The sequence below is a fragment of the Macaca thibetana genome, chromosome 2, assembly GCF_024542745.1.
Source record: "Macaca thibetana thibetana isolate TM-01 chromosome 2, ASM2454274v1, whole genome shotgun sequence".
Lineage (NCBI taxonomy): Eukaryota > Metazoa > Chordata > Mammalia > Primates > Cercopithecidae > Macaca > Macaca thibetana.
This window is the reverse complement of record NC_065579.1, coordinates 33,450,391-33,477,865: the sequence shown is the minus strand read 5'-3', so window position 1 is coordinate 33,477,865 and position 27,475 is coordinate 33,450,391. Positions and strand designations below refer to the sequence as shown.

The 27,475-nt window shown below is 35.2% G+C and overlaps 1 protein-coding gene across 1 annotated transcript in view; it reads left to right on the top strand.

Moving 5' to 3' along the window:
* PIK3R4 (phosphoinositide-3-kinase regulatory subunit 4) overlaps window positions 1-27,475 on the top strand; it is a 72,814-nt gene that overhangs the window by 16,303 nt on the left and 29,036 nt on the right. Inside the window, exons 5-11 of the mRNA XM_050777720.1 lie at window positions 2,625-2,759; window positions 4,392-4,613; window positions 9,207-9,380; window positions 13,871-14,016; window positions 15,811-16,014; window positions 25,060-25,261; window positions 26,415-26,602. Coding sequence (XP_050633677.1) covers window positions 2,625-2,759; window positions 4,392-4,613; window positions 9,207-9,380; window positions 13,871-14,016; window positions 15,811-16,014; window positions 25,060-25,261; window positions 26,415-26,602 — 1,271 coding nt within the window. The remainder of the gene's footprint in view (window positions 1-2,624; window positions 2,760-4,391; window positions 4,614-9,206; window positions 9,381-13,870; window positions 14,017-15,810; window positions 16,015-25,059; window positions 25,262-26,414; window positions 26,603-27,475) is intronic.

Sequence of the window (27,475 nt, the reverse complement as noted above, 5' to 3'; positions counted from 1 at the left end):
GTTACTGTGCTGTTTAGGATGTACATCTTCTTTGTGATGAGGTGGGTGTGTTATACACACCTACCTGTTTTGCCTGTAATTCTCACTCAAAATCAGGTGATACAGATTCATATTTCTAGCTCCCCAAATTAATTCTGAGAGCTTATTTCTGCATGAGAAATTCCACTGAATATATATAATATCGCTGAGTATAAATAATTTATTTCTATAGTATAATCTGAAAGAAATCAGGGATTCTGTTTTGAAGTCTTTGTAAATAGTACGTGTGTGGTGATGATATTGTCTTTTTTTTTTTTTTTTTAAACAAACATAGTTCATTCATTTTATGATTTGTTTGTCATTATTTTAATGAAACATGCGAAAAATGGTCTTTGGACTCTGGTCTTATCTCTAGGCACACCCAAAAAGTGATTGGTGATTGTTAGGTGTTTTTATGTTTCCTCATAGATATATTTTTATTTATGTATATCTTTGCCTATTTATTTATTTATGGTTTCTGTAACCATATAGGTATGAACTTCAGGCTCAGAAATCCGGGATTTCTCTAAGACACATAAAAGTTTATCATTTATAACAAAGCATAGTTGTAACTCACTTGGCAAATATAAATAATTGAACCAGATAAAATCAAATCAAATCAAAGTTTCTCAGTTTTAAAAACAAGCTCTATCTTCTTTACCAGAATTTTATGATCCTACTTTTTGGTGCAGTGTATCTTAATCTGTTCTCAATTGTGTTAAACAGGTCATGTTCTGATGAGGTGCCATATTAACATATTGACACTCAGTTGCTAATAGCTATCACATAAAAATAATAGCTACTGTTTATTGAAAAATCTGCTCTAGGTTGTTGCAAGGGTTAGCTGCAACAACCTTGAGCATTAGATGTTATATTACCTTCATATGACAGGTGAGGAAATTGGGGTTAGGAGAGACTAAATAACGTGACCCAAATGTATTTGGTCTATTTCTCAGTTCTCAGAGCTCCTGTTCTAGACCTTGGTTTTGAAGCAATCCTGCTTCTCTTTGGTCTTCTGGGTCTTTATGGTGAGAGTCCATGATAACCCAGGGTCAGTGCCAGCACCTTGCATTGTCATTTCTTCACGGCCCAGTATGTGATCACCCAGGCTGGAATGCAGTGGGGAGATCATGGCTCACTGCAGCCTTGACTTCCCAGGCTCAAGCCATCCTCCAAATACAGCCCTCCAAACACTATAGGAATGTGCCACCACGCCTGGCTAATTTGTGGTCTTTTAAAATAGAGCCAGTGTATTTGAATGTGTATGGTTAAATATAATTAAAATATATGTGTCAGTAATTATAAAAGTTTAAAATCATTTATTTCTTTACAGTATTTTTTAAATATCATAGATGCTGGTACAGATTTGTGTAAAGTGAACTTCCAAGTGTGCTGTGGTTTATGGGGAAATAAGCATAGATCTACTCACACTTTAGAGGTACCCAGGAAAGTAAGAGACTTTTCCTAATAAAAATTTGCTCATTAAAGTGGGGATACTCATCTAGAATTTTTGGCATATTATCAGGATATGGCCCAGAGTTTTTCCATCTTTGGGGTGAGCAGGCGTTATAGGGTATTAACATCTTGCTTACTTAGAGGTAAATTTTTATTCTATTCAGAGCATTGTTGAACCTGGCAGGGGTGGGGAGTAGGACCCCAGGATGAAGGGAATAATTGTATTTGATTGACTCAAAGATCTCAACTGCCATAAGGTACATTTCGATTTCAGAGATGTTGGAAAGTAAGGAAAAAGTAAGGTTATTTTAAGTTTAAGGTAGTTAAACTATGTTCAGTGCTGTTCACTGCTAAGAAGGAAAAGAGTACAGTCTTTGACCGGTTATGGTCATATGTTAAGAAACACATATGTTAAGTGGGAGGCAAGGTAAGAGAAGAAAGTATAAGTGAAAAGCAGATACAATTGATAGTAAATGTGACAGCAGAAATTAGAAGTAGTTATTTTGCAGCAGTGAGGAGTATCAGTCTTTGTAGGTCATCAGAAAGGGAAAGGAGAAGATATAGACAGCTGTAGTAATGTGGCAAACAGTCTGCCACTTTGGTTCACTAAGAACTTGAGTATCACTTGTAAAGCAGTCTAACAATGGTTTCTCTTTGAGGCAGTTGTGACTCTTCATTTGTGTGTGAAGAAACGGAGCCTCAGATTGCTTAAATGGCCAAGTTAGTAAGTGGCAAGGTTGAGATTTGAACCCAGGTCTGTCTGATTCCAAAGCTTAGCTTGATCTGTTATTTTAATGTGGATGTTTCTTTGTTAGTCTAATAAATATCTCTCACTTGTCAAGGATAGTGTTTGAAGGGTAAGTCCCTGCAGAGAATTAGGCTTTTTTTTTGTCCTCAGTAAATGGGGTATTAGATTGTTTTTGTATTATTATTTTTTAAAGCTGTGTTTCGTTAATAAGACTGGCAGTTTGGAGATAGTTATAGATTATGAACTGGGTTACTAAAATCTGATTAGGTTAAATGCTAAATTGAAAAGTTCTGCTTTTCCCATAGGCTTATGATTATTTATGTATAAAGACAGGGAGGAAAAGTTACAAGCTTTACAGAGAGTTAAGACTGTAATTATAAATTTCTTCCTTTTTATTTTATAGAAAACATAGCTCTGCTGGCAGAAACAGCTTTGAGATTCCTGGAATTAGTACAGTTAAAAAATCTTAATATGGAAAATGACCCCAATAATGAAGAAATAGATGAAGTTACACATCCAAATGGAAATTATGACACAGGTTGTATAATTTTCTCTTCCAGATTTCCTGTTGTTTAGAATGAATTGCTGATGCTAACTTGTAAAACTATCATTTGTAGTTTTCATGTAAGGTGAAGGAATACCAGATATATATATATATATATTAAATAGGAAGAGTCCCTGGTGTCTAATTATTCTCTCTATCCTCATATACTGGTACCTTACTCGAAAACAATCAGCTTGTCACCGTGGATGCTAAATTCAATTGTTTGTCAGCCAGAATTGATTTGTGTGAACAGTAAAGCCGGCTGAATTATGTAATTCTCATAAAAGAAGAAAAAATTAGAAACCTCATAGCTAAAGAAGCTAAACCTTTTCCCCTTATGTGAGTATATTCTGAGTATCCTCAATCATAAATTGTTTTTATTTCATACTGATTGTGATTTACATTTCAAAACCGTAAAGGAGCAGATGTGATGATGGTAAACTTATTGAAGTCAAAGTCCTTGTCTTAGGTTTCTTTGCATTATACAATTCTACAGATTTTTACTTAATGTTTGTTGAGTAAAAGATTTAGAAGTAAAGTAATAGGTGTAATTTTCTCCAAGATACTTCTAGCTCTGAAAAATTAGAGAAATCTAGTTTTTTAGAATTTTATGCTACAAACAGCTACAATTGCTGTTACTTGTTAGAATGGCACCATTTTTAGACAACATGTATTATCTAGAGTTGAATACAGTGGAATAATTTTGAAGTTTCAGGAGGATGTGTCAGGAAATCCTAGCCTTTTTTTGTGGAATTACTTGGAAAATAATATTTTCCTATAACCATGTAATTGGACCTATTTCGATAATAAAGTTAAATGTTAAAATTTTGGGGGAGGGAATCTAAAGTTTTTCTTAATGTGAGCGTATAGTTTTGCACGTCAGACCAGTTAACTTTTTCCTTGACAGGAGTAGCTGGACCAAGAGTGGCCCCTGTCTTCTGTTTATTCAGATAATTGTTAAAGATTAGCTCTGTATAAGGCAATCAGGAGCCTGCCCTAAGCACTAGAGCATGGCGGTGAATCAGATAGAAATGATCCTTGCTCTTGAGCTTACATTTTAGTAAAAAGAAGACAGGCAACTAAGTAAATAAATAAGTGAGAAAAAGTGAGGGTGAGTAAGAGATAAGGCCAGAGAAGATGACAGTGGCCAGATGAAGTAAAGCCTCGACAGAACTTGCAGTGCGTTTTCTGGCTTTCTAAAATAAACTGACCTTTAAAAACACTTTCTAAAAGGATTGCTCAGTACCGTCATATTATATCCTGATCCTATCCAGTATTTTCAAGTCCTTGATTAACTGGGATCTTACTGGGGCCATGTGATTTCCTTTCTGGTGCTTCTCTATAATTTTCCCCTTGAGCTCATAAATGAAACTATTTAATTAGTGAGATAGTAACTATGCTTGTGGCATCTGCTTGTTAGGATCTTCTTCACTTTATATTTCAGTTTCCTATCCTTCAGAGCTTTGAATAATGGAAAAAATTGGCGATTAAAGACTTCGGTGGCTTCTGTAATCAGTCTCTCTGATGAGTAAGAAAGAAGACTGGGACTATCTGTATGGGGGAAAATTGGCCTTTTCTTAACTATTTCTTTCTTTCTTTTTTTTTTTTTTTTTTTTTTTTTTTTAGAGCTCCAAGCCTTACATGAAATGGTCCAGCAGAAAGTTGTTACTTTGCTAAGTGATCCTGAAAATATTGTAAAACAAACCTTGATGGAAAATGGAATAACACGGCTGTGTGTATTTTTTGGACGTCAGAAAGCCAATGATGTTTTGTTGTCCCACATGATTACTTTCCTAAATGATAAGAATGATTGGCATCTACGTGGAGCATTTTTTGATAGTATAGTTGGTATGTTTTTTGCTTTTAAATTCATTTAAGATTTTTAATCATCCTCTCAAATACTTCCATGCAATCTGAAGTATAGATACTACCAAATTTCATTAATAATCAAATGAATTCCTAGTATTTCTGTTTTCATGCAGCTTTTGGATGATGTAAGTATTTTAGCTTGGTAAAATCAAGGGTTGGTAAATCAACCTGTGTTACATCCGTATGAAGGAATACCATGTGGTCATTAAAAACTATATTTAGACAGAATAATGACCTGGAAAGTACCGTGAGGTATGTTAAAGTGACATAAGTAGGTTGTAAATCCTCTTAAAGTATGGTTGCTGTTGTGTAAAGGTAACAATAACAGGAATCATATATGTTTATAAACATGTTAATAAAAGTGAACACGCATCACCTTTAGAATCAGAAAATAACAGTTAAAATATAATCGTGGTTGAAAATCAATGTAGTTGGAAAGAATTAAGTTAAAGGCTTTGCTTTGTGTAACTGAAAATTTTTGAAAATTTAAGCAGCATTTTTTTTTTTTTTTGCTGTTCTTTCATTTTACCATTCTTGATTTTTAGATATATCTAAAATCAGACATCTTATGTTTTATATGCATGGCTTCTATTACATTTGGATTCAGAATTAGAAGTAAATGAAGTAGACAGTATTTTGCATGAGTTAAGTCATGTTTGATACAGGATTTAATATTTTTCTCTTTTAAATAATAACAGATCCCCTTTTCCCTGAATGTACTGATCTTTTCAGTTTAAGATTTGGCCAATTATGAAATATATGCTAAATTCATATTATTATGATTATCCAATACCCCCATTATATCATTTCTCACATGGTTGTAATAGTTTATCTGTTAACCCAAAAAGTTTAAAGACTATTCTGCACAATAGAAAGCTTGACTGGTATCCAAACTTTCTTGTGAGGTAGCAGGAAGCTGTAAGACTTAAAGTTTTGGTTCCCAAAAGTCTAGGAAAGGTTCGCTGTTTTGATTTTTGTTTTCTAAAAAAATAAAATGCAAGAAACCTATGTGGCAACAGGATTGATATTTCTACAAATACTCTCATATGTTTTGGAGGAAAGGGTACTTTCTACTTTGAAAAACTTTGAAATTCCCTGTTTTTCTTGCTTTGTTATTTTTGGAAATTACTGTACCTGTTTTTTTTCTTTTCAGACATCTTTTGTTTCTTGTTTTTAGATTAATTTATAGATGCATCTCAGCTTTCCATCTAGGACTTCATCTAACTCTGTTTCTGAATACAGTATTATTCTTTGATTCTTACATCTTTTTGACTTCCTTGCTCTCTTCTTCTTCCAAATAATGCTATTTTTATTTCTTTCTCGGGAAAAGTTGTTTCTTACAACTTCCCCTATCTATTGGTCAATTCATGTGTTCTTTGAAATATATATTAGCTCTTTTTTAATTTAAAAATAAATTTTTTTAATTGTTGAAAGTAATACATGCTTATATTACTTTTGGAAATAAAACTTAGAAAAATTTGGAAAATTTAGAAACCAAGAAGAAAATAAATGATGGTTAATCCTACAACCCATGCACAATCTCTGTTAAAGCTTTGATGTTTTTTTCCCATAGCACTTCCTTTTCTCTTTCCATCCCATTTATCCCTTTCTGTCATATGCTGATGGTTAAGAGAAGGCTTCTGGAGCCTTCTAGAGCTAGACTTCTGGGTTCAAGTGTTCGCTTTGTCACTAGTGGTGGCTCTTGGAAAATCATTTAATTTTTTTGTGGCTTAGTTTACCTATCTGTAAAATGAAAATAAGAATAGTGCCTGTCTTACTGGTTGTTAGGGGATAGTTGAATTAATATATGTAGCAGTACCTGGCATAAGTGCTGTGTATATATTATATTACTTCCAATTTTTATTTTATTATTTCTTATACTTTTTTCTAATAACATACTTTAAGCATTTTTTCATATCATTAAAAATTTATTTGAAACCATAATTTAATAGGTCTAAACTATTCCATTATATAGTTTTGCAAAAATTTAACCCTTCTTTTGGATATTTAAATTATTTTCATTTTTTTCTGTCATATATAGATTATCTATATATTTGGTGTAAATATGTAACATATGTATGTAAGTAGTTGTTTCTGATTATTTTCTTAGGATAGCAGTGAACAATTTTAATTACTTTGTTAAAGAATGTGAATTTATTTTTAAAACTCATGACACATTTATAAGCTATTCAAAAAGATTATATCATTTTGCATTCCCATCTCCATTAAGTGCTGCACACCCATCCAGTGTGAAATAGGCTTTACTTAGTCCTTGCCTGTTGGAAGGGTAAAATGATAACTTGTTTTGATATATATATTTTAGCTTAACTATCAAGTTGAAAAACTTCCTCATGTTGATTATGTATTCATATTTCTAATTCTATGAATTTTAAAATTCATTATTTTGGCTTTTTTTCCTGATATTTATGCTTTTCTTGTTCTTTTTGAACTTTTACATACATGTTAAGAACATTAATTTTTAAAATTAAGTGCACGTTTCTTAGTTCTTTAACTTGATTTTTAAATCTTTTTTGTAGACAGTTTTTCTGAAGTCAGTTTATTCGATCTTTTTGCTTTGTGATTTTTTTTTTTACTTTTGTGTGTAAAGTCTTTTCCCATTCCAGAATTAGATTAATAATCTGTTGTGTGCTTGTCTTCTTTTCTTTTTCGTGCTTTATTTTTTATACTTAACTGTTTAATTGATCTTTATTTTTGGTCTGGGATGTGAGGTGAAATCTAAATTTTCTTTTTCTTCTCAGATATGTAACTGATTTTCCCAGCATAGTTTATTAAGCATTTTTTTGTTTTTTTCGTACTGGTTTGTGAAACTGTTTTATCATCTGTTGCATGCCTCTGTCTGTTAAGATCAGTTTTCTGGCTATCTAGTCTGTTCCATTGATTTTTCTATTCTTGTACTCATAGCCATATTCAATTTACATTATTATATATTTTTAATCACCTGTATTATCTGATAGGGTAAGTTTCAGATGTCATTATTCATTTTCAAAATATTTTTAGCTATTTTAGCTCATTGTACATTTCAGTATGTAAAGTTCCTAAATTTAATCCACTGGAATTTTAGATAGTATTTTTCCTTTTATTAAAGAAAACAATTATAACATTATTTTTTAATCATAAAGGAAATAGGCTTTTAGAAATTATTTAAAATTTAATCAAAATTTATAATGTGTGAAAAACAATAATTGATTTTCCAGAGGCAGCTACTCAGCTTTGTGCTTTTATTTTAGTGTTTTCAGGTGATTATTACCATATCTCTAAATAATATTTTTATATTACTATTTTTAGAATAACCAACTTTGGATTTTATCTCTTTGTTTTCTGTGCCAGATGAAGATTTAATTCACTCATATGCCTTGATCCTTCTTCTCTTCTGAGTTTTTGAGATGTTGACTACTGTTTTCAGTGCTTTAGTTTTTAGTTTGTTGTTTTAATAACTTGAAGTAATTAAATCTATTTTGTATTGCTCCACCTCTGATTTGCACTACAAGATTAGTGCCCCCTTTTTTTTCTCTTTACCTTTGTCTCTCTTTTTATTGTTTGGTTAGTTGAGAATTGAGAATTCTCAACAATTTTTTTGTCATAGTTAATAATACATTCTGTTCTATAATCACAATGAAGTCTGGTATAGACTGATTATGAAGCTTCAAAACAAAATACATGATTAGGAATGTGTAAATTTTATTGACTGTGGAGCCAAGTAGTATACTGTAATTATATTTGCTCCATCATAATCCCAGTTCAGTGACTGCCCCCCTCACCATTTGAGTATGTTTATAGCAAGGCCAGTGGATTCTACTTTGCTCCCTCTTCTAGGTACTAAATACACTATTTTAATTTCATATTTGGACTGTGATTTTCTTGAGCAATTTTTTGTTTGTTCCAGAATTTTAGATTTCTTTGTTCTCTTTTTAGAAAGAAAAGTAATATATTGTCACCACAACCGTAATAGCTAGCTTCTTTCTTATTAATTTTATTTGTTACTTAGAATCTATTCCATTTTCTTTTCGATGACATTCTTGAAATTTATTAGCTGTTAATTCTAATAAGGGCTGACTGATTTCTAGGTCTTTGCTAGCTTTTTTTTGCCCTTGAATTCTTAGGTTGAAACTTTCCTAGAAAGGGTTGCATGGGGGGCAAACCTTTAATAGTCCTTATATGTCTTGAAATGACTTTTTTATTTAATTGATAGTTTGACTGAAAATAGAATTCTTTTCATAACTTTTAATGCCTTGCTTGCCTATGTCTTGTCTTCTAACCTCCATTGTTGCTGAAGATTATATAATTCCACTCTGATTCTTCCTTTTTAGGAGACCTATATTTTCATTTCTATAAGTTCTTAGGATCTTAGCTTTTCTATGGTGTCTGAGAATTTCCTGATGATTTGCTTTGCTGTGGGTCTTTTTAACTTTATCATGCTGGGTAGGAAGTGCAATGTTCTTTCCTAGGTAATTGATCAGTATGTTTGACTTTTGCTTAATTTTATTACTTTACTTAATGATATATGTATTTTTAGGTATTGAATAATCACATAATATTGCTTTTCATTTCCAGGTGTTGCTGCCTATGTTGGCTGGCAAAGCTCCTCAATTCTCAAGCCCCTGCTGCAACAAGGTCTTAGTGATGCTGAGGAATTTGTCATTGTGAAAGCTCTTTATGCCCTTACTTGTATGTGCCAGTTAGGACTGCTACAAAAACCCCATGTTTACGAATTCGCCAGTGATATTGGTAAGTTTCTGTTTCTCAAAATTAGAACGAGATTGGAAAAACTTTATAAAATTTCTAGGTAATATAGAATAAGAATTGCAACTTTATTGTTCCTACTATTGATTGTGTGGGGTTCCTACCATTGATTGTGTGGGTGTGCATGCATGTATGTATGTGTATATGTGCATGCTTATGTGTATGTGACAGACAGACAAGCTGACTCATTGGGCCCTCCAGGCTGGTTGGGAAGTACTGCTTTGTTTTCATCTGTTGTTAAGTCTGTGTTACCCTTGTCAAAAAGCAAGACTTTGGTGTTTTATTTTGTTTGTTTGTTTTGCGACAGAGTCTCACTCTGTCGCCCAGGCTGGAGTACAGTGGTGTGATCCTGGCTCACTGCAACCTCCACCTCCCAGGTTTAAGCCATTCTCCTGCCTCAGCCTCCTGAGTAGCTGGGATTACAGGTGCCTGCCACCATGCCCAGCTTATTTTTTTTGTATTTTTAGTAGAGACGGAGTTTCACCATGTTGGCCAGGCTGGTTTCAAACTCCTGACCTTGTGATCTGCCTGCCCCAGCCTCCCAAAGTGCTGGGATTACAGGCATGAGCCACCGTGCCTAGCCAAGACTTTGTTTTTAAAAAAACCATGATACGGGTCAAGCCTTGACTGGTCTGAAGATGAAAATTATTTTTGGGCACTTGACCAGCAGTCAAGTTGAAAATTGGATGTGAAGGATCTGTCACTGCATTGATTACCAGTTAAGAATTCATAGACTTGAATAATATATTTGTTCTATTATGATTTCACATAATACATTGCTTCTGTGGCCTAATTAGTTATTTCCAAATAACTTTTGGACATTATTTTTGAAATTTAATATAGCTTATAATTAGCATTTTATTTATCTACAAAACAGATGCGCATCAATTTTAAAACAAAAATTATCATGAAAATAGTTTTTTACCCCTGCACACAAAGTTTGCGGAGATTTTTCTGGACCTTGTTATTTCTAGTCTTTGATCCCAGGATGAATACATGGAGTGCTCATATATCTTTAGTGTCAAAATAAATTATGTTTATGTGCAGAATAAACCCAGTGTGGTACTACTTCTTCGATGGATAACTCTCTTAGAACTACAACTGAATTTGATATGAAAACTATGGGGGGAAAAAAACAGTTTTCTGAGAAAAATCAAGTAAACAATCATTTGTTGGCATTTAAAACTTTAAAAGTAAACAATTTTAGTAACTTAGAAACACCTACTTATTTAAAACAAATGATAGACTATATGCATCTCTCATTCTGTTTTTAAACTATGTGTATTCCGTTGTAGTGATTTTTTCCCCTGCTTTATTGATGTATAATCAACAAGTAAAGATAGTATATTATGTTCAACATGATATTTTGATATATGTATACTTTGTGAAGTAATTATGGTAATCAAGTTAATTGACATATCCATAGTTCTTTTTCTTTAGTGGTAAGAACATTTAAGAGTTATATCCCAGTGATTTTCGAGTATACATTTTTATTAATTATGATCACCATGCTGTACTTGCACATACACTGTACAAGAACTTATTCATCTTGTCTAACTGAACTTTTGTATCCTTTGACTAACACCTGCCCATTCCACCCTCCCTTCTACCCCAGCCCCTGGTAATCACCATACTACTTTCTACTTCTATGAGTTCAGCTTTTTTAGATAGTATGTATTATTACTTCGATCATACAATATCTGTCTTTCTGTTTCTGGCTTATTCTACTTAGCATAATGTTCTCCAGTTTCATCTGTGTTGTTTCAAATAACAGGATATTTTTATTTTTTAGGACTGAGTAGTATTTTAGTTGTATATATACACCATTTTTTTTTTTATTCATTCATCAATGGACACTTAAGTTGATTTCCTATCTCGACTCTTATGAATAATGCTGCAGTGAACATGGGAGTGCAGATATCCCTTCAACATACTAATTTCATTTCCTTTGGATATATACCCAAAAGTGGGATTGTAAGATCATAGATAGTTCCGTTTTTAATTTTTTTTTAAAGACACACGGTTTTGCTCTGTCACCCAGGCTGGAGTGCAGTGGTGTGATCACAGCTCACTGCAGCTTTGATCTCCCTGGCTCAAGCTCTCTTCCGGCCTCAGCCTCAAGTAGCTGGAACCACAAGCATGTGCCACCATGCCTGGCTAGTATTTATTTATTTAGAGACGGAGTTTCGCTCTTGTTGCTCTGTGCTGGCTGCCTGGACTTTGGGGAATGTTGACATGGGTTATGTGAAACTACCCTTCCTGCCCTCTTCTTTGGGGCTTTTCTCATTTTTGTGCTATACCCTGGTGCTGTAATCTCTCACCTGGATTCCTTTGTAATGGTGTTTTTATGCATTGATAGTTGTTAAAACAGATTTTTTTCTACAAGAGGATGAACACTGAAATGTCCTATTCAGCCATGTTGTTTTCACTGCCTAGTGACTCTTAAAGAGAATAGTGGTGGTAGTTTTGATGGTGATTGTGATTTCTTTGGTACTCCTTTTAAAAACTATACTCTTCCCATTTAGCTATTGTGAATATTTTCCCCCACACTTTTCTTCTGATAAGTTGAATGTGCTAGATAAAGAAAAGATTGATTGGGAGGCCGAGGCAGGCGAACTCTGACCTGAGGTCGGGAGTTCGAGACCTGCCTGATCAACATGGAGAAACCCCGTCTCTACTAAAAATACAAAATTAGCCAGGCTTGGCAGTGCATGTCTGTATTCCTTGCTACTCGGGAGGCTGGGGTGGGAGAGTTGCTTGAACCCAGGAGGTGGAGGTTGCGGTGAGCTGAGATTGCGCCGTTGCACTCCACCTGGGCAATAAGAGCGAAACTCTGTCTCAGAAAAAAAAAAAAAGGAAGAAAAGATTGAATAGGCTATTTCATAGGCAGTTCTTTAGATTCAGGCTTCTTGTTTTGAGTATTTGAGGTGCTTTGTATCAGGCACCTACTTTCTGATATAATAATGCTGTAGAACAGTCAACCACAGAATCTCAATAAATCCTTCAGTAAATTTTTCATCATGCACCCGTGGGTTGTATAGGTGGCCCTGCTTCAGGTTCTGCATCTCCAGGTTGTCTGTGATGACTGTGATTCATCTGTCTCATTCTGGGGCCCTCATTGTAGGGGCAGTGGCTACCCACATAATGTTCTCATGGTGATGGCAGAAGCACGAGAGGGCAAACCCAGCTATGTAGCACATTTCAAATTCCTGTTTGTCCTAATATTCATTGGCTAAAGCAAGTGATATAAACCAAAAGCAAGGGGGCAGAGAAGTATCCTTTGTATACTGCAGGTGTATACAAAGTGAATGAGTGTGGTTGTATAATACAGGAAAGTTAAGAATAAATAATACATTATAATACAGTTCCCAACTCCTGTCAAACCGTTATGGGTTTAGCTACTTTCTGGAGGTTTACCAATGTTTTTCCAATCCTCATTTCCCCTCTTATCACAGGGAAAATACTCACTGTCCCTTGTTGGATGGATCAGAGGCTGTAGGGTATTTATGAAATAGACAAAATCTTCTTCATTTATAATTAGAAGATTTAGAAATGCGAGACCTTGGGAGAGGGATGTTTCGAATGCATCTTTTCTCCTTCCCCTTTTAATATAAGTATTATTAGCCTATAATTGTATTCCTGTTTCTCTGTTAATGTGTATTTCTTATATACATTAAATAAATATCAGAGGATAAGTAAATATCCTCTGAATGCTGATGTGTTTGCATCCTCAGAGCTAATACAATTTTTCTTGCCTTTAAAAGTTTGGATTTTATTCTAAATCAGGTTAGTCTAATGTCAATTAGTTGAAATCATTGATTTTATGTTTAGTACATAAAATCGTTAAAATAAAAGGTATGGAAAGACATTTAATTCTTTGGTTTAATGTCATATTTTAAACTTTTTAAGAATAGGTATCATGTTTTCAGCTTTTTTGTTTCCATTCATTAATGGCTTGTGAAAGTAACTGTGAGTTATGTGTTAGATTTGATCAAACCACTGCATTAAAAGAATATCAGATGGGCCAGATTGTTCCTTTCATCTTTATGCTGTAGCTTGGAGAAGTAACTTCTCCCCAGTTTCTCTGCCCCTTGGGTACAAGTTGGGGAATAATAGTTAGCTATATGCTGTTGGGACTTGTTATGTTTGTAACAGTTTTTAATCCAGTGTTATAAATGAGTAGTGCCCACACAATTTTAGTTCTGACTAAAAAAATATAAATTTTAAGTCCTCAGCTATGAGGTAACTGTTTCTATTCTTTTGTGGTACTGCTGTGATATTTATGATAAGAGAATATTATAAACAGTGTGTCCACTTGATTGAGTTTATGCCTCAGGGTCATTGAGTATGTGAAGGCTCCTGATAGTAACATTGTGGCAAAATACTTTTGTCAGTTATGTTATAATGTAAAAATTTGTTTATCCCAATAGTTTGAAATAACTTATTTGATCCCTACCTTTTCTTTTCCTCTTTAGCCCCCTTCCTGTGTCATCCCAATTTATGGATACGTTATGGTGCCGTGGGATTTATCACAGTGGTAGCTCATCAAATAAGTACAGCTGATGTCTACTGTAAACTGATGCCTTATCTTGACCCATATATTACCCAACCAATAATACAGGTATACATGTTCCAAGTTGGAGTCAGTCTTTCCTCCAAACTGTGCCTCTTTAAAAAAAATGTGCAGAGAGCCCTATTTTTCTTAACATTTTTAAGTATTTAAATTGGGCTATAGCATTTTTATATTCTTTCAAGCTAATTAATATTAATGAACCAAGCACCTCTGAAGGTCAGAAAAGTGCAAAAGATTATTATGTTTTACATCATGTTGTATCTAATGTAGCATACAGTAGTTCATATATTTTCTTTTGTGTAATATAAAGCATCTGTTAAAAATGAAATATAGTCTAGCAAAAATATATGTTGATGGACCTCTGCTTTTTATTTTAAAAAGTATTACTGATTGCATCCAGTTATAATAAATTAGAAAAAGTCTTTTTCAAATTTAAGTTTTTCACCACTAACTGGTTGTTTTGATGTCTTTTCTTTTTTATTCTAACAACACCACAACCTCTGCCCCACCTCTAGCAGTACTTGGTGATAAACTTTGAGTCTTTGGTATGTACAGGGCAAATATTATTCACCTAGCTCTTCAGTGTTTATACCCTTCATCTTGCTAGACAGCAAACTATCAAGATAGGCATTTAAATGGAATGAAATGGTGAAGGATGATTCTAGCTGTTAAAACATCCTGAAAGTTCCTATTTTTACCAGAACTCCATTTCCCATTTGGAATTCACACACCTGTCTGGCTTTCTCCTACTTTTGTATTTCAATGTGCCTTCTCTTTGTTTGGAGAAAATGGCCTTGGATAAACTCTGGAAACTAGGAAGTTTTGGTTATACCCTCTTTTCTTCATAGATTCATTCATTTCTAGAGGTTATCATTCTTTATTTCATAGAGTTTGTAGGATTTTTTTTTATTTTTACCCCAAGAGCAACTTACATATACATGAAAGATGGATAACGACTATCAGAAAAAATGCCCTTTTAGAAAAGTTTATGCTTCCTTGAAAATTAGGCCTAGAGATATCATCTACTCCTTTTGAGTAGTTACTCTATTTAAAAGTTTGCTCATTGAACTTTTTCTTTTGTCACTGTTTTGTATTTTGAAAGGCCAGGATCAGAAGTTGAGAGGCTAATTATTCATTTGCTTCATGAATCTTATTTTTCTACAATTTGGATTAGAGAAAAGATACCTTTTTATGCTGCTTTCCACTGACTGACTTCACCAAGGAGTTAAATATACCTAAAGGAAGTCCTCTTGGTGCTTCTGCTAGAGTCACAGAAAAAAAAAGAAGATAACTTGGTTACTATCAGCAGGTTCATCCATTTTATTATATTTGCATTGACAAGGAATGTATTCCTTTTGGATAATTAAAGGAAGGATTTTATAAACACTATGGAGATAGCAATGGTTTTTAGAAGTGGTTGAATCTACCTGGAAAATGTGATGACTGAAGGAAGACCTATGGTTATTGAGCATCTTTTCTGGATCAGTACCTAGTGGTTGTCAGATCTGTGAACTGTACATACGTTTTGGATGTAGGATGTTGTCTGACATACTGGGATCTAGAAAAGGCTCTTTTTTTCTCTAGAATTTCCTGGATTGGATGATTAGTCTTCCAATGATAGATACAGATGTGTGGTGTAGTGCTAACAATGAAAAGTAAGAGATACCTTAGCTCTTTAAAGTTTACTAGTATTCTTTTTTCTTCTACACAATTAAAGATGTTGATATCTATTATTTTCTTAGAAAATAAATATGTTAACTTTTCGCAAGTTGTATTTATTGAATTTGAAAATAACTGTACATGTTATAATTTTAGCTGATCCTTTTTATTCTTCTAATATAGATTGAAAGGAAACTTGTTCTGCTCAGTGTTTTAAAGGAACCAGTAAGCCGTTCTATATTTGATTATGCTTTGAGGTCTAAAGATATTACTAGCTTGTTCAGACATCTTCACATGCGTCAGAAGAAACGAAATGGTTCTCTTCCCGACTGCCCTCCGCCAGAGGATCCTGCCATAGCTCAGCTTCTGAAGAAGCTGCTCTCACAGGTTGTATCACCCTTCCAAAGTCTTATATTTAAATGCGAATTTCATAAAAATATTGAAGTGTCCATTTAGCTTTTAAAAAATGTTTTTGATTGATTAGATTACATCCTAAAAAATGAGTAAGTAAATCTGGCAAACATCTTATGCATTTGCTTTGAATCCTAAACAAAGATAATACTAAGATGATGATACAGTATCAGGTTAAGCTAAATAAGGAATCATGGGAGACCTGTTATGTTTCTTTTGTAATTACTGGCTAAATAAATGAGGGAAAGGCAGTAGAAATAACCTTAGATTTAATTAGTATTCTTGATTCAGTTCTATGTTTTACCAAAAATATAATGAAATTTAACTGGAAGAAACATTGCAAAACGCAGATGAAGTATAGAAAAATCCTGGTTCATTTTGATCCAAATTTGTAATTAATACTTGTAAACAGCTGAAATAACTTGTACTTAGAATGCATCTTAGGTATAATAGACCAGCCATTTACTGGTATATCTTAAAAGCCTATGAATTTGAATCAATTAACAAAATCTTATTAGAACTAGGAAGTAATCTTACTACACTTGGCATTGGTAATGCCTCTTTAGAAACATGAATTGTATTCATGACAAAAAGGCCAAAAGCAATTGCAACAAAGGCCAGAATTGACAAATGGGATCTAATTAAACTAAAGAGATTCTGCACAGCAAAAGAAACCATCATCGGAGTGAACAGGCAGCCTACAGAATGGGAGAAAATTTTTGAAATCTACCCATCTGACAAAGATCTAATATCCAGAATTTACAAGGAACTTCAGTGTATTTACAAGAAAAAAATAACCCCATTGAAAAGTGGGCAAAGGATATGGACAGACACTTCTCAGAAAAAGACATTTCCACAGCCAACAAACATATGAAAAAAAGCTTAACAACATTGATGATCAGAGAAATGCAAATCAAAACCACAATGAGATACCATGTCACGTCGGTCAGAATGGCAGTTACTAAAAAGTCAGGAAGCGGGCCAGGCACTGTGACTCAGGCCTATAAACCCAGCACTTTGGGAGGCCAACGTGGGTGGATCACCTGAGGTCAGGAGTTCCAGACCAGACTGGCCAACATGGTGAAACCCCATCTCTACTAAAAATACAAAAAGTAGCCATACGTAGTGTTCTGTGCCTGTAATCCCAGCTACTCGGGAGGCTGAGGCAGGAGAATCACTTGAACCTGGGAAGTGGAGGTTGCAGTAAGCAGAGATCGCGCCACTGCACTCCAGCCGGGCGACAGAGTGAGACTCTGTCTCCAAAAAAAAAAAAAAAGTCAGGAAAAAATAGATCCTGGGGAGGCTGTGGAGAAATAGGAACACTTTTACACTGTCAGTGGGAGTATAAATTAGTTCAACCATTGTGGAAGACGGTATGGTGATTCCTCAAGGGTCTAGAACCAGAAATACCATTTGACCCAGCAATCCCGTTACTGGGCATATACCCAAAGGAATGTAAATCATTCTACTATAAAGACACATGCACGTGTATGTTTATTGCAGCACTATTTACAATAGCAAAGACATGGAACCAACCCAAATGCCCATCAATGATAGACTGGATAAAGAAAATGTGGTACATATACACCGTGAAACACTACACAGCCATAAAAAGGAATGAGAGCATGTCCTTTGCAGGGACATGGATTAAACTGGAAGCCATTACCCTCAGCAAACACAGAAACCGAAAACCAAACACTACATGTTCTCACTCATAAGTGGGAGTTGAACAATGAGAACACATGGACACAGAGAGGGAAACAACACAAACCAGGGCCTGTTGAGGGGTGGGGGGTGAGGGGAGGGAACTTAGAGGATGGGTCAGTAGGTGAAGCAAACCACCATAGCACACGTATACCTATGTAACAAACCTGCATGTTCTGTACATGTATCCCGTTTTGCTTTTTAAAGAAAAAACAAAAAATAAATATATGAAGTCTAGGCCAGGCATGTTGGCTCATGCCTGTAATCCCACCACTTTGGGAAGCCAAGAAAAAAAGAAATATTAAATCTAAATTTACATCTTGTTTCATGAGGGATATGTGGAACTTAGGGAAGCCAAGACAGGAATAAAAATGGTTAAAAATAAAGAATACAGTTGCTGAATATATGCTCTATGAACCTAATGCAAATTTTAAAGACTTAGTTTGATGTGACTTGAATTCCTGAAGAGTTTTTTCTTTGGGTTTTCTTTTAACCTTGGCTTGTACATTAGATATGTTTTGTATTTTAGAAAGCAATTTGTGGAAAATTGGATTCTGAATCACATTTTTCTTTTTTTTTTTTTGGTTCTACAATTTAAAAAAAAGAATGAAAGATAAAGAAAGAAAGAATACCAGTCTTTCTTTTTACTTTCCTTTTATTCATTTTTTAATTATTGTTATTATACTTTAAGTTCTAGGGTACATGTGCACAACATGCAGGTTTGTTACATATGTATACATGTGCCATGTTGGTGTACTGCACCCATTAACTCGTCATTTACATTAGGTATATCTCCTAATGCTATCCCTCCCCCCTACCCCTTCCCCACAATAGGACCCAGTGTGTGATGCTCCCCTTCCTGTGTCCAAGTGATCTCATTGTTCAGTTCCCACCTATGAGTGAGAACATGTGGTATTTGGTTTTCTGTTCTTGCGATAGTTTGCTGAGAATGATGGTTTCCAGCTGCATCCATGTCCCTACAAAGGACACGAACTCATCCTTTTTTATGGCTGCATAGTATTCCATGGTGTATATGTGCCACATTTTCTTAATCCAGCCTGTCACTGATGGACATTTGGATTGATTCCAAGTCTTTGCTATTGTGAATAGTGCCACAATAAACATACGTGTGCATGTGTCTTTATAGCAGCATGACTTATAATCCTTTGGGTATTTCCCCAGTAATGGGATGGCTGGATCAAATGGTATTTCTGGTTCTAGATCCTTGAGGAATTGCCACAGTTTTCCACAATGGTTGAACTAGTTTACAGTCCCACCAACAGTGTAAAAGTGTTCCTATTTCTCCACATCCTCTCCAGCACCTATTGTTTCCTGGTTTTTTAATGTGAATCACATTTTTCTGATGTTTCTCCTGAGTAAGTAATCCTTATCAAAGAGATTTCAATGTGCAGTAAAAACCATCTCAATCTAAATGTTTCTTCAGGCTTGGCCATTGTGACTCTATTTCTCTCTCCCCTACCTATCCTATATATTAATTTAAAAACCTTCATTCTGGGCCTGGTGCGGTGGCTCACACCTGTAATCTCAGCACTTTGGGAGGCTGAGGTGGGGGCAGATCACGAGGTTGGGAGTTTGAGACCAGCCTGGTTGACATGGTAAAATGCTGTCTCTACTAAAAATCCCCAAAATTGGCTGGGCATGGTGGTGTGCACCTGTGGCCCCAGCTACTTGGGAGGCTGAGGCAGGGAAATTGCTTGAACCTGGGAGGCAGAGGTTGCAATGAGCCAAGATCGTGCCATTGCACTCCTGCCTGGGTGACAGAGCAAAACTCCGTCTCAAGAAACAACAAAACAAACCTTCATCCTGACATTTTCTTTTCCTTATCAGTCATTAGTTTACCTCATGGGGCCACCCTAGCCCCTTATCTCTTCTTTTTACCTTGCTAAGGTGTCGGTTTTGACACTGGTAAAAGGAGGGAGTGGGAAGGAACAGTTTCCATAGCCGTTCTACTTCCTGCTTCCTACGGTTCTTCTAACTGCTTCTACCACTGCTGCTCCCTCAATGCCAGCCCGCATTACTGGGTGCCATGATAACAAATCACTAAAGCTCACTGACCCATATTCCTCTGAAATGTCAGTGCATGGTATCTTCATTGGTCTGTCAGTGATCCCCTCATTTGTCTGAGTGGAAAAAGAGGAACAAACAACCCCCCATTTTATGTTATCTCTGGTGCCAGTGGCTTTAGTGTCCTAAAGGTTAGGGGACAATCCTCTGTTCAAGAGATAAGCACTGCCAGTAGAAGGGAGAGCAGGCCAGAATCTCTGAAGTTCTTACCAGAAATAACAGCAGAACAACACCAGCTTCCGGTTTTTTGAAAGCCAACAACGACTTTACCACTGTAGTTTGTGATTTCCATATTTTTGACTATTCTTAAAACAAATTTGAGCAACAGATGTTATTCCTGTTTTATAGATAAGGGAATGGAGACACAAGGAAGGTAGTTAACTTGCTTATGTTCAGATAGTGCAGTAAGTTTCAGAGTTGGCATTTGAATCTAAACCTACCTGATTCCAAAGCCTACACTCCTACACTATGCTGTGTTGCCTCTAAAGTAAAACAAATAGAGGACATAGAACTAAGACTCAGAAGCTTGCTTGGGTTTTATACAGACTTAGGAAGAAGCCCATGTGCAGTTTATCTCCTCCAGCCCCTTACAAGCCTTTTCTCTACCTTCACTTCTTTTTGGTCCCTGTGCTACCTGAGTTTCTTAGGATTATTAGCAGAGACTTAGATCCAGGGGAGGCTTTGGAGATAGGAATTGAGTCCTTGTTTCTTTCTTTCTTTCTTTCTTTTTTTTTATTGAGATGGAGTTTGTTGTTGCCCAGGCTAGAGTGTAATGACACGATCTCGGCTCACCACAACCTCCACCTCTCGGGTTCAAGCGATTTTCCTATCTGAGCCTCCCGAGTAGCTGGGATTACAGGCATGTGCCGCCAGGCCTGGCTACTTTTGTATTTTTAGTAGAGATGGGGTTTCTCCATGTTGGTCAGGCTGGTCGTGAACTCCCAACCTCAGGTGATCTGCCTGCCTTGGCCTCCCAAAGTGCTGGGATTACAGGCGTGCGCCCCCGCGCCCTGCGAGTCCTTGTTTCTAATATCAGGGCTACAGAGCGAAGGGCCATATTTTTAGTTTCTGCAAGCGGGCAATATGAACACTCCTACATAATTTTTTTTTAGCTTACAGTTCTTCAGTGCTCTTCTATACGGGACTGTACTTGAGACACATCATGGGTAAAGTAGGCCTTTCTAGACAAGCCTAGCATTGTTTCTATGGGAAAATATGTTAGTAGTTCCAGCTAATAGACTTAACATACACTTTTGGAACATTATCCATATGGGAGTTGGAATCTGTACTCCAGATTTTCAGTAGAACTTACATTAAGAGACGACTCTTGGAAGGACTGTTTTCGTTAGATCCATCTACAAGAGCTTCCTGTTTTATTTGTGTCCATTTAATCAGGTTCTAATAAATAATACAAAATGATTTCACTCCTTTAAAAAATGAGTTCCATTTTTAATGATTTTTATTTTTGTACTTTTTGACAGATTAGTATAAATACAGCTTTAAAATTCAAAAGCTATAAGAAGATACGTAATGCAATGTTAAGTTTTTATCTAATCCCTGCCCTCCAGCCATGCAGTTTCTTTCTCTGTCGATTGTGAATTTTATGTTGGGTGTTGAATTGCTTTGCAGTGTTGGACTTGTTCTGCTGCACAGTTACTTGGAATCAGTTTCATCCTTTTAAGCTTTGCTTTTAAGCTTTGTTAAGATAGGTTTAGGATAGGTCCAGACCAACCCTTAGTTGGTCAGTTTAGTCCCACTGCTAAGGACTTTTCAGAACATGATGCTTTGTGTATAGTAAGAGGTCTTTCACTGTTCCCAGCCTTGTGTTGTTCTTTCTATGGCCTCAGGTAGTTTCCTTATGCATACATAGTTTAATATTCAGCCAAATACTTCAGGAGACCCTTCTGTAGCCCTCTGAAGCTCTCATTCTATGCAGATCCCTCTTCTTCATTTCTCTGCCCCACAGAGTTAGCTTTTGTAGCTTTCTTGAACTCTGATGTGTCCTTGAAATCAGCTCTGTTTTATTCTATGTTCCTTCTGCCATAGCCTGGCAACTCTAGACAGTATTGCTGGGACAGTCATAGGACTCAGTTTTAAATATTTTAGGCATTGTAGCCCTGTCTGCCTGTTTTCCCATGCCTGAAATGTGTGTGTCTGTGTGTGTGTGTGTGTGTGTGTGTGTGTTTTGTATGGTTTGAAGTTGTTTAAAGTGGAAGGGTAAAACTAGTCTGGTCCCTGTGATTTCATCATGGTCAGAAGCTGAAGTCTGTGGGCATGTTTATGGACTTACACTAATATTGCACTTTCTTAGTTACCATAACTTAGGCTTGATCTTTGGTGGGAAAAAACATCTCCCAGCTTTTTTTTTTTCCCTTTCTTTTTCAACATTTTCTTGGCTATCCTTGGTTCTTAACATTTTTTTTTTTCTTTTTCAAGAGTTTCTTGGCTATCCTTGATTCTTAACGTTTTCTTACACATTTTCCATGTGATTTTTTTCATCAGCTTGTCACTTTATACAATAAAAATTTGTTGATATATTGATTGAGATTGCATTGAACCTGTAGAAGTCAGCTTGTCACTTTTGATTATTTTGAATGCTATTACAATTGGCAAATTAAAATATTATTTTGTTTGTAGCTGGTATATGGAAAAATTTTTATATTTCCTTTTATCCAGCAACCTCATAAAACTTATTAATTATAATAATTTGCTTGTACATTTTCTTTTGAACTTGTACATTCACAATTGTATCATGCATGAACAGTGACTATTTTATTCATTGTTTTTCCAATCTGAGTATCTTTGTTTTCCTTGCCTTTTTTTTTTTTTTTTTTTTTTGAGACGGAGTCTTGCTCTGTCACCCAGGCTGGAGTGCAGTGGCCGGATCTCAGCTCACTGCAAGCTCCGCCTCCCGGGTTTACGCCATTCTCCTGCCTCAGCCTCCCGAGTAGCTGGGACTACAGGCGCCCGCCACCTAGCCCGGCTAGTTTTTTTTGTATTTTTTTAGTAGAGACGGGGTTTCACCGTGTTAGCCGGGATGGTCTCTCGATCTCCTGACCTCGTGATCCGCCCGTCTCGGCCTCCCAAAGTGCTGGGATTACAGGCTTGAGCCACCGCGCCCGGCCGTTTTCCTTGCCTTTTTTAAATGACTAGGATATTTAGTATAGTATTAAAGAGATTTGGTGTGAGCAGGCATCCTTGTTTTGCATATCAGAGGGAAAACTCAGATTGTACGATTCAGTGTGATTTTTGCTATCAGTTTTTTGTACAATCTTTTGAACAGATTAAGGAAATCCTCTTTCTGGCTTGTTAAGATGATTATTGGAAGAATGCTAAATTTTATCAAATGTCTTTTATCTGTTGAGATTATTATATGGTTTTTCTATTCTGTTAATGTGTTGAAATATGTTGGTTGATTTTTCATATTTTAAACTTACTTTATTCCCTGGATATTTGAAATAAACACAGCTTTGTCATATTGTATCTGTATATAAATGTAGTTTTAGAAAATAAATAAAATATAAATATATAAAATGTTTTTAGGTACACTGGATTTGGTTTGCTCCTACTTTAGTGGATATTTTTTCATTTGAGTTTATGAACAACCTTGTCCTGTAGTTTTCCTTTCTTGTAATGTTCTTGTCAATTTGTTTGTTTTTTCATGGTACAGTGCTAACATTTTTTTTTTTTTTATTGAGATACAATTCACTACCATAAAATTCACTCTTGAAGTGTACAGCTTACTGCTTTTTAGTACATTCGCAAAGTTGTGCAACCATCACCACTGTTAAATTCCAGAACATTTTCATCACCCTGAAAAGAAACCCTGTATCCATTAGCAGTCGTTTTCTTTCCCTTAGCCCCTGGCAATCGCTAATCTACTTTCTGTCTCTATGGATTGCTTAATCTGGACATTTCATATTAATGGAATCATGCAATATGTGGCCTTCTGTGTCTGGCTTCTTTCACTGATCTTAATGTTTTTAAGGTCCCCCTATGTTGTAGCATATATCAGTACTTCATTACTATTTATAGCCCTTACTGTGGCCCTCCCTTTTGTGGACTAAAACATAGACTAACAAAAAGAGAGCTCTTACTTTAGCTATAAAGTAGCTATTGTCTATTTAAAGCGAATTTTAGGAGGAGACATGAAAATAAACCAAGTGTTGCAAGTTAACACTGGGATTTAGTCAAGAATATGTCTATTATTATTGTACTTTAATGCAATTTTATTTCATGTTTTTTGGCTTTGTGCCCTCCTAGGGTTGGTTTTATCATAGTCTGCTGAGAATTGTGAATATGACTGTAAACTCTAGTGGGATTCTAGATTGAGGCCTCAGGAGAACTGACATTTTATTAAATGAATGTTTTTTTATTCCTTTGCTTGATAAAAATGTACTAGAGGATTCTGTGGATGGTTGGAAAGAAAGACACGCAGAACTGCTACATTTTCCAGAATATTTAAGTTGCCAATGAATTAATTATTTAGATTGATTACTTAGTATTTGTCTGTTTCAAGTGCGCTAAGTATTTTAGGTGGATTAGCATGTAAATTTCACTATAATCTGATAAGATGGGTGCTAGTAATTATCTTTATAGATTAATAGAAGTGGACACATATAGTAAGTAGTAATTAGGGCTGGAATTTGAACCTAGGCAGTCTGACTTCAGCCATTATCCTAGATTGCTACTGGATTTGTTGCTCAGATCTGCAGTTCAGGCAGCATTCCAATCAATCCTTTAGTTGCACAGTATATTTTGTATATCATAGAATGCCTTTATATTCTTATTCAATATACATTTCTCAACACAACCAGGAGCAAAGTTGAAGTCGGTACACTTTCTTTTGCTTAATATTATACATTCAGAGTTTTTGTTCAGATAATCTTTATTCAACAGTTGTATTTTAAATATTACTAGATATCACACGTTGTGTTCTTTGGAAATTCCAAAGATGAGTTATGTTTGAATACTGTCCTTTAGGAAGAAAGTTAAGATATAAATCATGATACAAATTACAAAGTGCCCTAATAGAATGTTCTGGGAGATCTTAGTAGTGACATGTCATTCTGTGTTGTTAACTATATTTTTCACTTGCACTTGGTTGTTTCACCCTTCTGACTCTTTCAGTTTTAAATTGGGTGATTTGTCCCTTCAGTTGTTAGTCATTCTGAGGTCTGTTTTTATTACTTGTGAAAATAAACTAGAACATATGGTTTTATTTGGTTTTAGGGAATGACAGAGGAAGAGGAAGACAAACTTCTGGCACTGAAAGACTTCATGATGAAATCTAATAAAGCAAAGGCCAATATAGTGGACCAGAGCCATCTTCATGATAGTAGTCAGAAAGGTGTAATTGACTTGGCAGCTTTAGGCATAACTGGGAGACAAGTTGATCTTGTTAAAACCAAACAAGAACCAGATGACAAACGGGGTTAGTATGCTTGTTTGTGTGTGTGTAGCTTGTTGTTGTTAGTTATTTTGTAAGACTGTTTTTTAGCTAATTAATAATAAAAATCCCCATTTCACAGATAAATAACTTTCAAATACAGTGACTCCATTACTTAGCAGGGAGATTTTGGGGAAAAAAATTAGGGAAGCATACTAACAGTTAAGGAAGTAACTTGCCAGAATCACAACTCTGTGTGTGACAAACCAAGGTCTGATTCCAAAGCTCTTCTTTTACAATAAAATCACGTTGTCACCATGGAAGGGTTTGATTGAAGATGAAATTCTGTTTTTTAACCCTTTAACCAGCAACCCAAGAACAATAGTGTATGTAAAATGGTATCAAGTTTTCTAGTTCGTTATTAGTAGGTAATGCCCAATGAATTCAAAAGAAAGATCTTGCTATTAACAATGAAATGCAAGAGTAGAGACCAGATAAGACTTAACCATTTGCAGTCTTGAGATTTGGAACTGTGAGCTCTTGTGACATTGACATTGATTGTATGAAGTTTTTTAAGATCCTGTGCATACCCTTTTTGCATATGCATTCACTGCCAATTATATGTCTTTAAAATTTCCTCTATTCTAGCATTAGATTTCGAAGGCAGCTAGTGAATTGTATTTAAAATAAACTTCTAATTCCCAAATTCGAGAAAAAGTATTTGTAACTTAAGTTTTAATGGTTTAGATCCATAATATATAAAACATACAAATTAATAAGAAAGCAAGCCAAAAAAAGAAAGATTGAAGGATATGAACAACTGATAGAATAGAATGCATATATATGAAAAGGTAAATAATTTAATAAATGCAAATTAAAACAGATGCCATTTTCTTACTATTCACTACTTTAGATATCGTGGTTACTTGAAATTGAGCTGACCTTGGGAAACTAGGAAGTAATTAGGTCTTATTATTAAAATCATTGGAAGCACATCTGTTCCATCTGCCCTAGAAATGAAATGAGAGTTAATGAGTTGATATATGAATATGAATAAATTAGAAATCTTAAGGAACAAATAGGATATGAAGTGTAGTGCTGTCACTGCCCCCTCTCCTGTCCCCTCCAAAGGCAATAAAAGCACATAATGGTTTTAAAGGCTACTTTCAGACTAACTATTCCGAATATATTTTCATAGCCAGAAAACATGTAAAACAAGACTCAAACGTAAATGAAGAATGGAAAAGCATGTTTGGGTCACTGGACCCGCCAAACATGCCACAGGCCCTACCTAAAGGGAGTGATCAGGAGATGATTCAGACTGGGAAACCACCTCGTTCCGAGTCCTCTGCTGGCATTTGTGTCCCTTTGTCAACTTCTCCACAGGTACTGTCACCCAGTCAGTGGTCCTTCTAATGTCTTTGAACCCCGTTCTGCTATATTGGATGTTTAAAGGCTGTGTACTGTAGTAGAAAAATCAATATGGTGACTTTTCTTTTAGGGAGGACATATTTCTTTCTAAGACAGGTTTATCTTTAATTTTATAGTGAGGAGGAAATCTAGTTATTGAAAGTACTAAAAAGGTCTCATTTTAGGGTACTTGCCAATAAAGTGATCTGAAATTGTGGGTTGAAGACACTATTATGAACTGTAATTATAATTAGGCTGCAGTGAACCTTTTAAATCTTTTTTATTCCTCCTCCAGTATAACATAGCTGTATCTATAAAGTAGCAAAAATACTTCTGGGAAGAAGTCCCAAATTTCCTATGTGTGATAAATGTCATGATGCTTTTGATATACAGATCATTCCTGACAACAATGGTTAGACTTAGGATTTTTTGAGTTTGTATGGTGTGAAAGTGATATTCATTCATTAGAAACTGTACCCCGGTACCCATATAGCCATCCCATTTTTTGTGTTCAGTACAGATTTCAGTAAGTTACATGAGATAGTCAGCACTTTATTATAAAATAGGCTTTGTGTTAGATAATTTGCCCAACTGTTGGCTAATGTAAGGGTTCTGAGCATGTTTAAGGTAGGCTATGCTAAGCTGTGATGTTCAGTAGTTGGGTGTATTAAATGCATTTTCGACTTAATGATATTTTCAACTTATGATAGGCTTATTGGGATGTAATGCCATTGTAAGTTGAGGAGCATCTGTATTTGAAATAAGTTTGTAATTTAAGGAGCTCTTTCCTAGTCATTCATATCTTAAATAAAAAATATTAATTGAACCAGATTAAATTGAAATTCCATT